A 15354-nucleotide genomic window follows, 5' to 3' on the forward strand; every position below is an offset into this window, starting at 1 on the left:
TTAAAATTTTTACATTTATTTGGATATGACTGCTGAGGTGAAATAAGACATTTAGAATTCGGCTGTTCAAGAATATCTTGTGCTGTTCGCCAAGGTTCGAGAGTGTATATTTGGAATTGAGGGATACTAAAGAAAAACTGCAAGTCTTGCAATGTTGGTTGGTTCGTTGGTTGGTTTTTTGAGACAGAGTGTTGCTCTGTCACCCAGGCTGGAGTGCAGAGTGTGATCTCCGCTCACTGCAAACTCTGCCTCCCAGGCTCAAGCAATTCTCCTGCCTCAGCCTCCCGAGTAGCTGGGATTACAGGCTTGCACCACCATGCTCAGCTAATTTTTGTATTTTTAGTAGAGTTTCACCATGGTGGCCAAGCTGTTCTCGAACTCCTTGCCTCAAGTGATCAGGCTGACTCGGCTTCCCAAAATGCTGGGATTATAGGTGTGAGCCACTATGCCTGGCCTCGTTGTTTTAAGCAGTTTTTAGCATTCAGAGGGAAGTAGGGAGGTACTCTTTCTGAGGGTTGATATTTTCACAGCCCTAAAATCAGTGCCTCCTTAAACTTTTTGCACTAGGTACGTTACTTGACTCACCCCAGCCCGGCCCTGGGAGTCAGTATCTAGTCAATAGCCAGGAAATGGATTTCAGCCGTCTCACCAATAGCAGCTGTTCATTTCTAGTTCACTTATAGTGGTCTATTGGTTCTTTCTCACCCAGTGTTTCGTGAACAATCTTACATGTTTTGAGGTGACCTCATCAGGTTGGAAGCATCACCGAACATTTAGGAAGAGTTAATGCAATGCCTTTAGCACCGTTTTTCTGGGGTGGGCTCTTTTTTTTTCTTTTTCTTTTTGAGACAGAGTCTCACTTTGTCACCCAGGCTGGCATGTAGTGGCATAATCTTGGCTCGCTGCAACCTCTGCCTCCTGAGTTCAAGCAAGGCCTCAGCCTCTGGCATAGCTGGGACTACAGGTGTGCGCCACCACACCCAGCCTTTTTTTTTTTTTTTTTGAGATAGAGTTTTGCTCTGTCACCCAGGCTGAAGTGCAATGGCACGATCTCAGCTCACTGCAACCTCCGTTTCCTGGGTTCAAGCGATTCTCCTGCTTCAGCCTCCCAAGTAGCTGGGATTACAGGTGTGTGCCACCACACCTGGCTCATTTTTGTATTTTTAATAGAGACGAGGTTTCACCATGTGGGCCAGGCTGGTCTCAAACTCCTGGCTTCAAGTGATATGCCTGTCTTGGCCTCCCAAAGTGCTGGGATTACAGGTATGAGCCACCGCGTCCAGCCTGATTCTTTAAATTATATCGTGGCACCAGGTAAAAGGTAATCTTCTTTTAAATTTATTTTTCAATTTTTATTGTCATCCTTGTGCAGGGGCCATGCTAATCTCCGCAGTGTTCTAATTTTAGTATACATGCTGCCAAAATGAGCATAAAAGGCAATCTTTTTATTTTTATTTTTTCTTGAGACGGAGTTTCTCATTATCCACGCTGTAGTTCAATGGTGTGACCTTGGCTCACTGCAACCTCTGGCTCCCAGGTTCAAGCAATTCTCCTGTCTCACCTTCCCAAGTAGCTGGGATTACAGGAACATACCACCACACCTGGCTAACTTTTATACTTTTAGTAGAGACAGGGTTTCACCATGTTGGCCAGGCTGGTCTTGAATTCCTGATGTCAGGAAATCTGTCTGCCTCTCCTTCCCAAAGTGCTGGGATTATAGGCATGAGCCACTGCACCTAGTCTTTTTCTTTTTTTTTTTTTTTGAGACAAGGGCTGGCTCTGTCATCCAGGCTGGAGTGCAGTGGCGTGATCATGGCTTATTGCAACTTCTGCCTTCCAAGCTCAAGCCATCCTCCCACCTCAGCTTCCTGAGTAGCTGGGATTACAGACAGCCATCGTCATGCCTGGCTAATTTTTGTATTTTTGTAGAGATGGGATTTCACCATGTTGGCCAGGCTGGTCTCGAACTCCTGACCTCAGGTGATCTGCCCACCTTGGCTTCCCAAAGTGCTGGGATTACCATCATGAGCCACTGCATCTGGCCTGTTTTTGTTGTTGTTGTTGTTTTTTAAATAGAGGCAGGGCACCAGTGGGGATGGTGGAGTAGGGGGTGTGAAGGGAGTCTCACTGTGTTGCCCAGGCTGGTCTTGAACTCCTGGCCTCAAGTGTTCCTCCTGCCTTGGCCTCTCCAAGTGTTAGGATTCCAAAAGGCTATCTTATGTAACCTCAGAAAAAGTTTTACTCTGAAGTATAGAGAACTGATATTTTTTGGTAAGGTGTTGTATCTATTAGGACATGTGTTTCCTTGCAGTGCTAGGCTGGAACTTTGGCACTCATGTTTGGTAGCAACCCTTGTAAGTGGCAGCATCACCTCTTTCTGTTGCTTGCTGGATGTGTGGCCTCTTCTCCCTTGTAGGCAGCCGTGTCAACTCTTCAAGAAATGGCACCAGGTACAACATTTAACCCAGTCATTGGTGATTCATCTGTGGATCCAGAAAAGTAAGATCTGTGTCTCTGTTTTCATACTCTGCGGCAGAATTTCAATTAATATGAAAAGTAGTTCACATGAAGAGATGACAGGTGATGCAGATCTCCCCTCTCCTATTTTTATTTATTTATTTATGAGACTGAGTCTGGCTGTATCGCCCAGGCTGGAGTGTACTGGCATGATCTCGGCTCTCTGCAACCTCTGCCTCCCAGATTCAAGTGATTCTCCTGCCTCAGCTTCCCAAGTAGGTGGGATTACAGGCACCCACCACCACACCCTGCTAATTTTTGTATTTTTAGTAGAGATGGGATTTCACCATGTTGGCCAGGCCGGTCTCGAACTCCTGACCTCAGGTTATCCACCCACCTCAGCCTCCCAAAGTGCTGGGATTTACAGGTGTGAGCCACCATGCCTGGCCTCCCTATCCTAATATAACTCCTTTAAGTCAGTGGAGTAGGAGTTAAGTGTGGGTTGGAAAGTGGACTTTGGAGGCACGTGTTGCTGAAGAAGGATCTCTAGGAATAGCCTATGACTAAACCCAGCTGCAGAGACCCCCACCACCTTGTTCATGAGGCCTTTAAATCTGCAGTGTCTCCCCTTCTGACATCATTTTTTTTTTTTGAGATGGAGTCTTGCTCTGTTGCCCAGGCTGGAGCGCAGTGGCGCAATCTCAGCTCACTGCAAGCTCCACCTCCCGGGTTCACACCATTCTCCTCCCTCAGCCTCCCAGGTAGCTGGGACTACAGGTGTCCGCCACCACGCCTGGCTAATTTTTTTGTATTCTTAGTAGAGAAAGGGTTTCACTGTGTTAGCCAGGATGGTCTCAATCTCCTGACCTCGTGATCTGCCCACCTCAGCCTCCCAAAGTGCTGAGATTACAGGCGTGAGCCACTGCGCCTGGCCTCTTCTGACATAATTCTTACTTTAAAAAAATTTCCCCCCACCTGCTGTTCCTTTTCTGTCCAACAGGGTTAAGACCCTCGTGTTCTGCTCTGGCAAACATTACTACTCCCTGCTGAAGCAAAGGGAATCTCTCGGGCCCAAGAGGCATGACTTTGCCATCATCCGCGTAGAGGAACTCTGCCCCTTCCCATTGGATTCTTTACAGCAAGAGATGAGCAAATACAAACATGTTAAAGGTAAGGGGTTGTTTTCATTTGGGGTTTTGATGTTCAGATACCCGAAACCCATTTCAGCTCTTTCAAATGAAAAGAGGTGGTGGGGATTATTAGAAAATTGAATCTCAGCCGGGTGCAGTGGCTCACACCTGTAATCCCATCACTTTGGCAGGCCAAGGCAGGCAGATCACTTGAGGTCAGGAGTTTGGGACCAGTCTGCCCAACATGGCAAAACCCTATTTTTACTAAAAATATAAAAATTAGCTGGGCGTGGTGGTGCCTGTAGTCCCAGCTACTTGGGTGGCTGAGGCAGGAGGATCGCTCGAGCCCGGGAGACTGAGGCTTCAGCGACCCCGGATTGTGCCACTGCACTCCAGCCTGACCTACAGAGTAAGACCCTGTCTCCAAAAACAAACAAAACAAAGGCCTGGCACAGTGGCTCATGCCTGTAATCCCAGCACTTTGGGAGGCCAAGGTGGGCAGATCACTTGAGGTCAGGAGTTCAAGACCAGTCTGGCCAACATGGAAAAGCCCCATCTCTACTAAAAATACATAAAATAGCCAGGCATGGTGGCAGGCGCCTGTAATCCTAGCTACTCCAGAGGCTGAGGCAGGAAAGTCTCTTGAACTCAGGAGGCGGAACATGCAGTGAGCCAAGACTGTGCCACTGCACTCTAGTCTGGGTGACAGAGTGAGACTCCATTTCAAAAAAACAAAACAAACAAACCCAAAGAAAACAATCCAATTTTTCAAAATGTGCAAAAACTTTGAGTAGGCACTTCTCCAAAGAACTGGATGGCAAATAAGCACTTTGAAAGATGCTCAATATTATTCATGTTAAAATAAATGAAAATTAATCCAAAATGAGGTATGGCCACACACCTCTTAGAAAGGTTAAAACTAAAACAGAACAACAGACTCATGCTATGAAGTGTTGATGAGGAGCAGAGCCACTGGAACCCACACTCGCTGCTCGTGGATGCAAGCTGGTGCTGCCACCTTGGAAAAAAGTATGTTTCTTACAAAGTTAAACACTGAGTTACCATATGCCCCAGCAGTCTTACTCATAGGTATTCACACAAGAGAAGTAAAAACACATTCACAGCCTAGGCATGGTAGCTCGTGTTTGTAGTCCTAGCACTTTGGGAGGTCGAGGCAGAAGGATCACTTGAGGCCAGGAGTTGGAGACCAGCTGAGCAATATAGCAAGACCCTGTCTCTACAAAAAATAAAATAAATTAGCTAGGCGTTGTAGCACATGCCTGTAGTTTTAGCCTACTCGAGAGGTTGAGATGGGAAGATTGCTTGAGCCCAGCAGTTCAAGTCTGCAGTAAGCCGTGATCGTACCACTGCACTCCAGCCTGGGTGACAGAGTGAGACCCACTCTCTCAAAAAATTGTTTTTAATTACAAAAGAAGAAATAGTCCAGGCATAGTGGCTTATGCCTGGGCCATCACTTCGGGAGGCCGAGGCAGGTGCATCACTTGAGCTCAGGAGTTCAAGACCAGCCTAGGCAACATGGCAAATCCTCTTTTCTAAAAATCAAATAGAAAAATTAGCCAGGTGTGCTGGCATGTGCCTGTAGTCCCAGCTATCTCGGATGCTGAGGTGGGAGGATCACTTGAGCCTGGGAAGTTGAGGCTGCAGTGAGCTGTGATTACGCCACTATACTCCAGACTGGGTGATAAAATGAGGCCCTGTCTCAAAAAATAATAAAAAACAGGTTTACAGAAACATCTGTGGGCAAGTGTTTATAGCAGCTTTATTCCTAATTGCCCCAAACTGGAAACAACCAAAATGTCCTTCAACCAGTGAATCAATAAACAATTAGTGGCACATCCATATAACGTGCTACTCAGCAATGGAAAGGAGTGAAACTTCGCCGTGCATAACAACATGGATCAATCACAAATGCTTATGACCGTTCCAGGAGCCCCAAGGCTGCGTGATTTCATTGATACGACATTATGGAAAAGAAACAACTGTAGTGATAGAGAAAAGATTGGTGATTTTCAACGGTGGGGGTGGGAGCTAGAGTCGACTACAAAAGGTCAGGATGAGGAAATTCTGGGGGTTGATAGAACTGTTCTGTATCATGATTGAGATGGTGGATACATGACTGTATTTGCCAGGAAAAAAGAGACAAGCAACACTATGCCATATTGGTAAAGCATATATTTAATTGAATTTGAATATATAGAGAAAAATCTCTCTAAATATATCTCTAGATAATCCCCTTCCTGTTTTGGTTTATGGATGCTCTGCAACTTACGAGGGGGCTACATCCCAATAAATGCATCGTAAGTTGAAAATACTGTTAAATTGAAAATGCAGGCCAGGCACAGTAGCTCACTCCTGTAATCCCAGCACTTTGGGAGGCCGAGGTGGGTGGATCACCTGAGGTTGGGAGTTTGAGACCAGGGTCACCAACATGGTGAAACCCCATCTCTACTAAAAATACAAAAATTAGCCGAGTGTGGTGGCGCATACCTGTAGTCCCAGCTGCTTGGGAGGCTGAGGCAGGAGAATTGCTTGAACCTGGGAGACAGAGGTTTCAGTGAGCTGAGATTGCGCCACTGCACTCCAGCCTGGATGCCAGACTCCGTGTCAAAAAAAAAAAAAAAAGAACATGAAAATGTGGTACATATACACCAGGGAATACTATGCATCCTTAAAAAGGAATGAGATCATGTCTTTTGCAGGGACAGGGATGGAGTTGGAGGCCATTATCCTCAGCAAACTAACGCAGGATCAAAAAACCAAATACCGCGTGTTCTCCCTTATAAGCGGGAGCTGAATGATGAAAACACGTGGACACAAGGAAGGGAACAACACACAGTGGGGCCTGTCCGAGGGTCGCGGGGGAGGAAGGAGAGCATCAGGAAGAATAGCTAATGGATGCTGGGTTAATATCTAGGTGATGGGATGATCTGCGCAGCAAACCACCATGACACACATTTATCTGTATAACAAAACTGCACATCCTGCACATGTACCCCAGAACTTAAAATAAAAAAAAAAATGCATTGAATACACCTAACCTACAAAACACAGCTTAGCCTAGCCCGCCTTAAACACACTCAGAGCGCTCACATTAGCTTACAGTTAGGCACAATCACTTAACACAAAATCGATTACATTTTATCATGAAGTGTTGAGTATCTCAAATAATTTGTTGAATACTATACCAAAAGTGAAAAACACAATTGTTTTTTGTTTTTTTTTTTTTGTTTTTTTTTTTTTTTTGAGACGGAGTCTGGCTGTGTCGCCCGGGCTAGAGTGCAGTGGCCGGATCTCAGCTCACTGCAAGCTCCGCCCCCCGGGTTCACGCCATTCTCCGGCCTCAGCCTCCCGAGTAGCTAGGACTACAGGCGCCCGCCGCCTCGCCCGGCTAGTTTTTTGTATTTTTTAGTAGAGACGGGGTTTCACCGTGTTCGCCAGGATGGTCTCGATCTCCTGACCTCGTGATCCGCCCGTCTCGGCCTCCCAAAGTGCTGGGATTACAGGCTTGAGCCACCGCGCCCGGCCGAAAAACACAATTGTTGTACGGGTACTTGAAGTACAGTTTCTCGTGAATGTGAATCCCTTTCACACCATTGTAAAGTTGAAAACAGCATCGTAGGTGGAATCATAGTAAATTGGGGACTGTGTGCATGTGTCTATTTGAGGTGCTGAAATGAATTTCTTCTCTCATAGATCATATTTGGAGTCAGGAAGAACCTCAGAACATGGGTCCATGGTCGTTTGTTTCTCCAAGGTTTGAAAAGCAGCTGGCCTGCAAGGTAATCACATGTTTTCTCTGGTAGTGTCTTGTGTGCATGTTGTTTTTCTTTCTTTCTTTTTTTTTTTTTGAGACGGAGTCTCGCTCTGTCTCGCAGGCTGGAGTGCAGTGGCGTGATCTTTGCTCACTGCAAACTCTACCTCCCAGGTTCATGCCATTCTCCCGCCTCAGCCCCCTCAGTAGCTGGGATTACAGGCACCTGCCATCATGCCCGGCTGATTTTTTTTTTTTTTTTTCATTTTTAGTAGAGACGGGGTTTCACCCTGTTAGCCAGGATGGTCTCAATCTCCTGACCTGATCCGCCCACCTCGGCCTCTCAAAGTGCTGGAATTACAGGTGCAAGCCACCGCTCCTGGCCTACATGTTTCTTTTCTTCTCTTTTTTGTTTTGCTGCATAACATTTTGGTCATCAAAATATTAAAATCATGTTTAAAAAAGTGGTTATACTTGGCCTGGCGTGGTGGCCCATGCCTGTAATCCTAGCAGTTTGGGAAGCCGAGGCGGGCGGATCATGAGGTCAGGAGATTGAGACCATCCTGACCAACATGGTGAAACCCCATCTCTAGTGAAAATACAAACATTAGCTGGGTGTGGTGGCCTGTAGTCCCAGGTTCTCAGGAGGCTGAGGCAGGGGAATCACTGGAACTTGGGAGGTCGAGGTTGCAGAGAGCCGAGATTCCAGCCTGGTAACAGAGGGAGACTCCGTCTCAAAAAAAAAAAAAAAGGGTGGTTATACTCAAAACAGTAAAAGCCCTTACCTTTCGGCTCCCTGTCCCACTACCCTCCTTAGCATGTCTTATCCAAGCCTTGGACAAGCCAGAGGACTAGCAGGCTTGTTTTATAGTGTGGGACTGGATATGCTCAATAACACTCATTCTAGGCCCATTGTGTTACTTCGTTCTCCCATTGCTGTAAATAAATACCTGAGGCTGGGCATGGTGGCTCACGCCTGTAATCCCAGCACTTTGTGAGGCCGAGGTGGGCTGATCACCTGAGATCAGGAGTTCGAGACCAGCCTAGCCAACATGGTAAAATCCCATCTCTACTAAAAATACAAAAATTAGCTGGGCGTGGTGATGCATGCCTGTAGTCCCAGCCACTCAGGAGGCTGAGGCAGGAGAATCTCTTGAACCCAGGAGGCAGAGGTTGCAGTGAGCCGAGATCATGCCACTGCACTCCAGCCTGAGCAACGAAGAGCAAAACTTCGTCTCAAAACAAACAAACAAACAAACAAAAAAGAATAGCACAAATTCAAGAACTTGTCTTACCTTATCTTGCCTAGCATTCCATTAGTTGTTAGTGGTGACATATTTGCCACCAATCTATTTTTTTTTTTTTTTTGAGACAAAGTCTGGCTCTCTTGCTTAGGCTGGAGTGCAGTGGTGCAATCTCAGCTCACTGCAACCTCTGCTTCTGAGTTCAAGTGATTCTCGTGCCTCAACCTCCCGAGTAGCTGGGATTACAGGCGCAGGCCACCACGCCTGGCAAATTTTTGTATTTTTAGTAGAGACGAGGTTTTTTTCATGTTGGCCAGCTGGTCTCAAACTCCTGGCCTCAAGTGATACACCCACCTCGGCCTCCCAAAGCGCTGGGATTACAGGCATTGAGGCACGGAGCCCTGTCCCTCTAATCTCTTCTGTGTAACTCATTATTTGAAAGAGGTGATTTATGGTTAAACAAACTAAGAGAAATACATGCACCATCTTGTTGGAACTAAGCAGAGCTCTGAGCTCGTCAAAATGGCATTTTATTTATTCTCTGCTGCACTTACAGCTCCGTCTGGTGGGCCGGCCCCCTTTGCCAGTACCCGCTGTAGGAATTGGCACAGTTCACTTGCACCAGCATGAAGATATCCTCTCCAAGACCTTCGCTTAATGATGACTTTTGAAGAAACACTGTTTCTCTTTAAGAAAATGGCCATTAAGGCCAGGCATGGTGGCTCACGCCTGTAATCCCAGCACTTTGGGAGGCCAAGGCCGGTGGATCACCTGAGGTCAGGAGTTCAAGACCAGCCTGACCAACACGGTGAAACCCCGCCTGTACTAAAAATACAAAAAATAGCTGGGTGTGGTGGTGGGCACCTGTGATCCCAGCTTCTCGGGAGGCTGAGGCAGGAGAATCACTTGAACAAAAATTAGTTGGGGGTGGTGGCGCGTGCCTGTAGTCTCAGCTATTCCTATTCCGGAGGCTGAGGCAGGGGAACTGCTTGAACCTGGGAGGCAGAGGTTGCAATGAGCTGAGATGGTGCCACTGTACTCTAGCCTGGGCGACACAGCAAGACTCCATCTCAGAAAATCAAAGGAAAGTATGATAGTGTTATGGATTTTAGCTCTGAATGAGCTGGAAAACTAGGTAATTATCTAGATGATTTCAGACTTGACCCTAATTGACCACATGTGACCAGGAAACACTTCTGAGTTTACAGCTCCATGGAGATGACCTCAACACTGCCTCTTGATTTGTTTGATGCATGTCACTTCCATTAATTTTCCCCCTTTTTTTAAAGTCCTGTGGCAGTACTAATATTTTCATTTTATATAAATCTGTGGTGCTGCTTTCCAGCCACTGTATGAAGTGTCTCCCCAACACTAGCAAATCTAGGTCCTACTAAATACAAATCCCTGGGTGGATGATCTTCTAGTACTGTATTTTTAAATTAAGGAGTTTTAGTTATGATGAAATTGATTTGTAGTCTGTTTTGCCGTAAACTTGTTTTTCTTTGAATTGTTCTTACAGTGATATTTAACTATTTTTAACTGTCTTGGGTTTCTGATACAGGGATTTCAGCCCCTGGTTCATCAGTCTTGCCCCTACAAGTCCCTGGTACAGTATGTTTATTTGTGGTGCTTAAAGAACATTTCCTGGCCGGGCGCTGCAGCTCACGCCTGTAAACTCAGCACTTTGGGAGGCTGAGGTGGGTGGATCACCTGAAGTTGGGAGTTCGAGACCAGACAAAACATAGCGAAACCCTGTCTCTACTAAACATACAAAAATTAGCTGGGCATGGTGGTGCGTGCCTGTGATCCCAGCTACTCGGGAGGCTGAAGCAGGAGAATCGCTTGAACCCGGGAGGTGGAGGTTGCAGTGAGCTGAGATCCTGCCACTGCCCTTCAGCCTGGGCGACAGAGCAAGACTCCCTCTCAAAAAATAAATAAATAAGAGAGAGAGAGAGAGACAAAAAAGAAAAGAAAAGAACACCTCTTTATTTGAGGGAACTTCCCAACACCAGGTGCTTGGGGATTTCTTACAGATCACCAACCAACTCCCTCACTGTGAAATTAAACCAAGTACTGGAAGCATAACTAAATAGCAAACCATGTCGCTTCCCCTGACTCAGTGCTGGGGGCCTCTACCATCTACCGTTCTTGTGTCATGACGCTTTTTCTCTGAAGTGGTGTGGGAAGTACCAGGGGACTGGCAGAAACCCAGGCCTTCTCCACTTTTACCAGCAACTGATCATGTCTTTCAGAATCCAGTAGGTATAGGCTGTTCTCGCCACAGTGGTAGATTTATGATTCACATCCGAAAGTGTGCCTTAGTTATTGATTTAACATTTCTCTAGTATTCATATCCCTTTTCTTCCCATATACCTCAGTGCATCCTTCCTGTGTCAAGTCTTATAAATCATGTAATTTAGCACCACTCATGTAAATCAGTAAAGTCACAAAGGTCTATTTAATGAAAACGATTACCAATGTTGTATTTTTTTAACAAGAAAAAAAATAAAAGCACATTGTCATTTTTTTCCCTCAGGGCTCCTGGATTTCTTGAATGAAAAGATTTCAAGGGGGCCGGGCGCGGTGGCTCACGCCTGTAATCCCAGCACTTTGGGAGGCCGAGGCGGGCGGATCACAAGGTCAGGAGATCGAGACCACGGTGAAACCCCGTCTCTACTAAAAAAAAAATACAAAAAATTAGCCGGGCGCGGTTGTGGGCGCCTGTAGTCCCAGCTACTTGGGAGGCTGAGGCAGGAGAATGGCGTGAACCCGGGAGGCGGAGCTTGCAGTGAGCCGAGATCGCGCCACTGCACTCCAGCCTGGGCGACAGAGCTAGACTCTGTCTCAAAAAAAAAAAAGAAAAGATTTCAAAAGTCTAAGCACAAAAATGAGATGGAAGATTAGATCTCTGTAAAAGGTTAGTTTAGGCTGGGCGTGGTGGCTCACACCTGTAATCACAGCACTGTGGGAGGCCAAGACGGGTGCATCACCTGAGGTCAGGTGTTCGAGACCAGCCTGGTCAACATGGCTAAACCCCATCTCTTACTAAAAATATAAAAATGAGCAGGGCATGGTGGCGCATGCCTGTAATCCCAGCTACTCCGGAGGCTGAGGCAGGAAAATCGCTTGATCCCGGGAGGTGGAAGTTGCAGTGAGCCGAGATCGTACCACTGCACTCCAGCCTGGGTGACAGAGAGGGACTCTGTCTCAAAAAAAAAAAAAAAGAAAAAAAGAAAAAGAAATTTGGAGAGCTCTAAACTAACCTTTTTTTTTTTTGAGACGGAGTCTCGCTTTGTCGCCCAGGCTGGAGTGGTGCGATCTCGGCTCGCTGCAACCTCTGCCTCCTGGGTTCTAAAGATTTTCCTGCCTCAGCCTCCTGAGTAGTTGGGACTACAGGCACGTGCCACAGCTAGTTTTTTGTATTTTTAGTAGAGAAGGGGTTTCACCGTGTTAGCCAGGATGGCCTCCTTCTCCTGACATCATGATCCGCCCACCTCGGCCTCTCAAAGTGCTGGGATTACAAGCATGAGCCACGGTGACCGGTGGATCTCTCCAAATTTCTAATTTTACACCTCACAGCCTGTTCATGGTTTCTTTTTATGTCTTCTCTAACTCGAGCCATGAAATGTGTCTTCTGTTGTCTTGACCTCTCTACTCTCAATTGCTACTGCAACATGGATCAGCATTTTACAGTCCCTTGCAGGAAGGGACCATTTAAGGAATTCCAAATCAAATACTCATTACTTCCTTTCCTTTAAAAATTCAGTAGGCCAGGCACGGTGGCCCATGCTTGTAATTCCAGCACTTTGGGAGGCCAAGGTGGGCAGATCACGTAAGGTCAGGAGTTCAAGACCAGCCTGGCCAACCTGGTTTGAAAGCCTGTTTCTACTAAAAATGCAAAGATCAGCCGAGTGTTGTCGTGCATGCTTGTAGTCCCAGCTACCTGAGAGGCTGAGGCAGGAAAATCACTTGAACTACTCGAGCATGGGCAACAGAGCAAGACTCTATCTCAAAAAAAAAAAGTGTAAAAGGGATACTATTTTTATTCTCAACCAAGGAATTTTTAAAAAATAATAAAATTTCAAAGGTAATACAGTCAGACTAAAGATGTCTAAGCTTCAGAGTATTTTTCCCAAATAGCATGTGTGTGCAAGACATGGAAAAGCTAAGCAAAATAGTTCTTACTATTCTTACTAAAAAATATTTTTTTTTTACTAAGAATAATTTGCCATTTCAGACAAAACTAAAATTTTCCCATGGTTGCTACTGTTTCTACTTCTTGAATACCCAATTTACGGTTTGTTCCTCATTGAACATGAAAATGGCATAGATATAAATAACATATATAAATAAGACACAAGTATAAAATTACTAAGTTTTTCTTTTTTTCTTTTGAGACCAAATCTCGCTCTGTGGCCCAGGTTGGAGGACAGTGGCACAATCCCGGCTCACTGCAACCTCCGCCTTTCTAGATCAGGTAATTCTCTTGCATCAGGCTGCCTCGGCCTCCCAAAGTGCTGGGATTACAGGTATGAGCCACCATGCCTGGCCCTTTGACAAAATTGAAGAAATAAAAGGGTTACCCCCCCTCCAAAAAAAAAAGATTACACTGGAAGTAAGTCACAGATTGAGGATCAAGACTTTTGAGGTTCCAAAAGCTTCACCTACATTTTTCTCATATGTATTTGGATATTAAAGAAAATAAGTTACATATATACAATGGAATATTATTCAGCCATTTAAAAAAAATAAAATCTTGTCATTTGTAGCAACATGGATGGAACTGGAGGTCATTATGTTATGTGAAATAAGTCAAGCACAGAAAGACAAAACTTGGATATTCTCACTCACGTGGGAACTTAAAAAGTAGATTTCGGCCAGGTGCAGTGGCTCACGCCTGTAATCCCAGCCCTTTGGGAGGCCGAGGCGGGTGGATCACCTGAGGTCAGGAGTTCAAGACCAGCCTGGCCAAGATAGTGAAACCCTGTCTGTACTAAAAATACAAAAAATTAGCCGGGCGTGGTGGTGGGTGCCTGTAAATCCCAGCTACTGGGGAGGCTGAGGCAGGAGAATCACTTGAACCCAGGAGGCAGAGGTTGCAGTGAGCCGAGATCTTGCCATTGCACTCCAGTCTGGGTGACAAGAGCAAGACTCCATCTCAAAAAACAAAACAAAACAAAACAAAAAAGGATCTCACGAAGATAGAGAGTAGATCGGTTGTTAGCAGAGGTTGAGAGGGGAAGGGGTAGGGGGATGAAGAGAAGTAGATTAACGAGTACAAATATATGGTTTGATAGAAGAAATAAGACCTACTGTTAGATGGATCGGTAGGTGACCACAGTTTACAATATCTATTATACATTTCAAAATAGCTAGAGGAGAATTCAAATGATTCCATTTTAAAGAAAAGAGAAATATTTAAGGTGATGGATATCCCAAATTCACTGTTTTGATATTTATAAATTATATGAATGTATTAAATTATCACATGCACCTTGAAAGTATGTACATCTAGTATTCATCAATTAAAAAACCCCAAAAGCTCTTACTCTGTAGAAAGAGTAATTCATTGTCATTGTATTTAAATCTGATAAAGTGCAATCTAAAGCAGACGCCTTTTCTCACTGCCAACTGCAATTTTATTTATTTATTTAGAGACAGGGTCTCCCTCTGTCCCCCAGGCTGGAGTGCAGTGGCATGATTATGGTTCACTGCAGCCTCGAATTCCTGGGCTCAAGTGTTCATCCCACCTCAGGCCCCCAAGTAGCTAGGACTAATGTGCCTGCCACTATGCCCTGCTAATTAAACAATTTTTTTTTTTTTTCTTACAGAGACTAGGTCTCACTATATTGCCCAGGCTGGTCACAAACTCCTGGCCTCAAATGATTTTCCTGCCTTGACCTCCCAAAGTGCTGGAATTAACAGGCATGAGCCACCACACCCAGTCTAATTTTTAAAAATTGTCTAAGTCAGGCCAGTGGCACATGCCTGTAGTTCCAGTAACTCCAGAGGCTGAGGTGAAAAGATCCTTTGAACCAAGGACTTCGAGGCTGCAGTGAGCTATGATCTCACCACTGCACTCCAGCTTAGGCGACAGAGTGAGACCCCTACTGTGAAAAATAATAGTAGATAAAAAATTAAACAGGGTGCACAGTGGCTCACGCCTGTAATCCCAGCTCTTTGAGAGGCTGAGGAAGGCAGAGCGTTTGAACCGGGGAGGCATAGGTTGCAATGAGCCGGTACAGCGCCATTTCACCCCAGCCTGGGTGACAGAGGGAGACCCTGTCTCAAGAAAAAAAAAAAAATTAAATTGATATAACTTTAGTGTCATATCCCTGTTTTCTTTGACTCATATGGGGATCCAGCTAGAATTGAACTGAACGCCAGAAATGACCTTTTAAGAGTAAAGTGGTATTTCATCGAGAAATACTTTATTGACATCTTCCCTATATTGCATTTTTATGGACCTTAGAAATACACAGAAGTAAAAGACAAAATGGGTTGCCCATTGTCCTCAGTGGGCTAACAATGTATTTGAGAAGACAACGCATTTTATACATAGAACATTTTCTTGTTGGATGCGCTAAAACAGTGAAAGATCAAGGTAGAGTGAGAGTCTGGATGGATGTAGATTAGGTGGCACATTGCAGTTAAGGAAAAGCCCTGGGTGGCATGTAGTGGTAGAAAAAATGGTGGAAGGGGACAAGAACAGTGGCTCATGCCTGAAATCCCAGCACTTTGGGAGGCTAAG

At 45.4% G+C, this 15354-nt stretch overlaps 3 protein-coding genes and 1 pseudogene across 4 annotated transcripts in view; 2 read left to right on the plus strand and 2 right to left on the minus strand.

The window, feature by feature from the left end:
* DHTKD1 (dehydrogenase E1 and transketolase domain containing 1) overlaps window positions 1-11138 on the plus strand; it is a 55506-nt gene extending 44368 nt beyond the window's left edge. For both annotated transcript variants that reach the window (XM_015146459.3, XM_015146460.3), the window contains 4 exons: window positions 2417-2499; window positions 3458-3627; window positions 7302-7387; window positions 9160-11138. In XM_015146459.3, the coding sequence (XP_015001945.3) occupies window positions 2417-2499; window positions 3458-3627; window positions 7302-7387; window positions 9160-9261 (441 nt within the window). In that variant the 3' untranslated portion in view covers window positions 9262-11138. The remainder of the gene's footprint in view (window positions 1-2416; window positions 2500-3457; window positions 3628-7301; window positions 7388-9159) is intronic.
* Window positions 1-15354, minus strand: part of UPF2 (UPF2 regulator of nonsense mediated mRNA decay) — a 484524-nt gene that overhangs the window by 199151 nt on the left and 270019 nt on the right. The window lies entirely within an intron of this gene.
* Window positions 1333-1431, minus strand: LOC114670168 (U6 spliceosomal RNA; annotated as a pseudogene).
* SEC61A2 (SEC61 translocon subunit alpha 2) overlaps window positions 11440-15354 on the plus strand; it is a 46033-nt gene continuing 42118 nt past the window's right edge. The window contains exon 1 of the mRNA XM_077944838.1: window positions 11440-11520. The gene's annotated coding sequence lies outside the window, so the exon portion shown is untranslated. The remainder of the gene's footprint in view (window positions 11521-15354) is intronic.

Source organism: Macaca mulatta, chromosome 9 (assembly GCF_049350105.2).
Source record: "Macaca mulatta isolate MMU2019108-1 chromosome 9, T2T-MMU8v2.0, whole genome shotgun sequence".
Lineage (NCBI taxonomy): Eukaryota > Metazoa > Chordata > Mammalia > Primates > Cercopithecidae > Macaca > Macaca mulatta.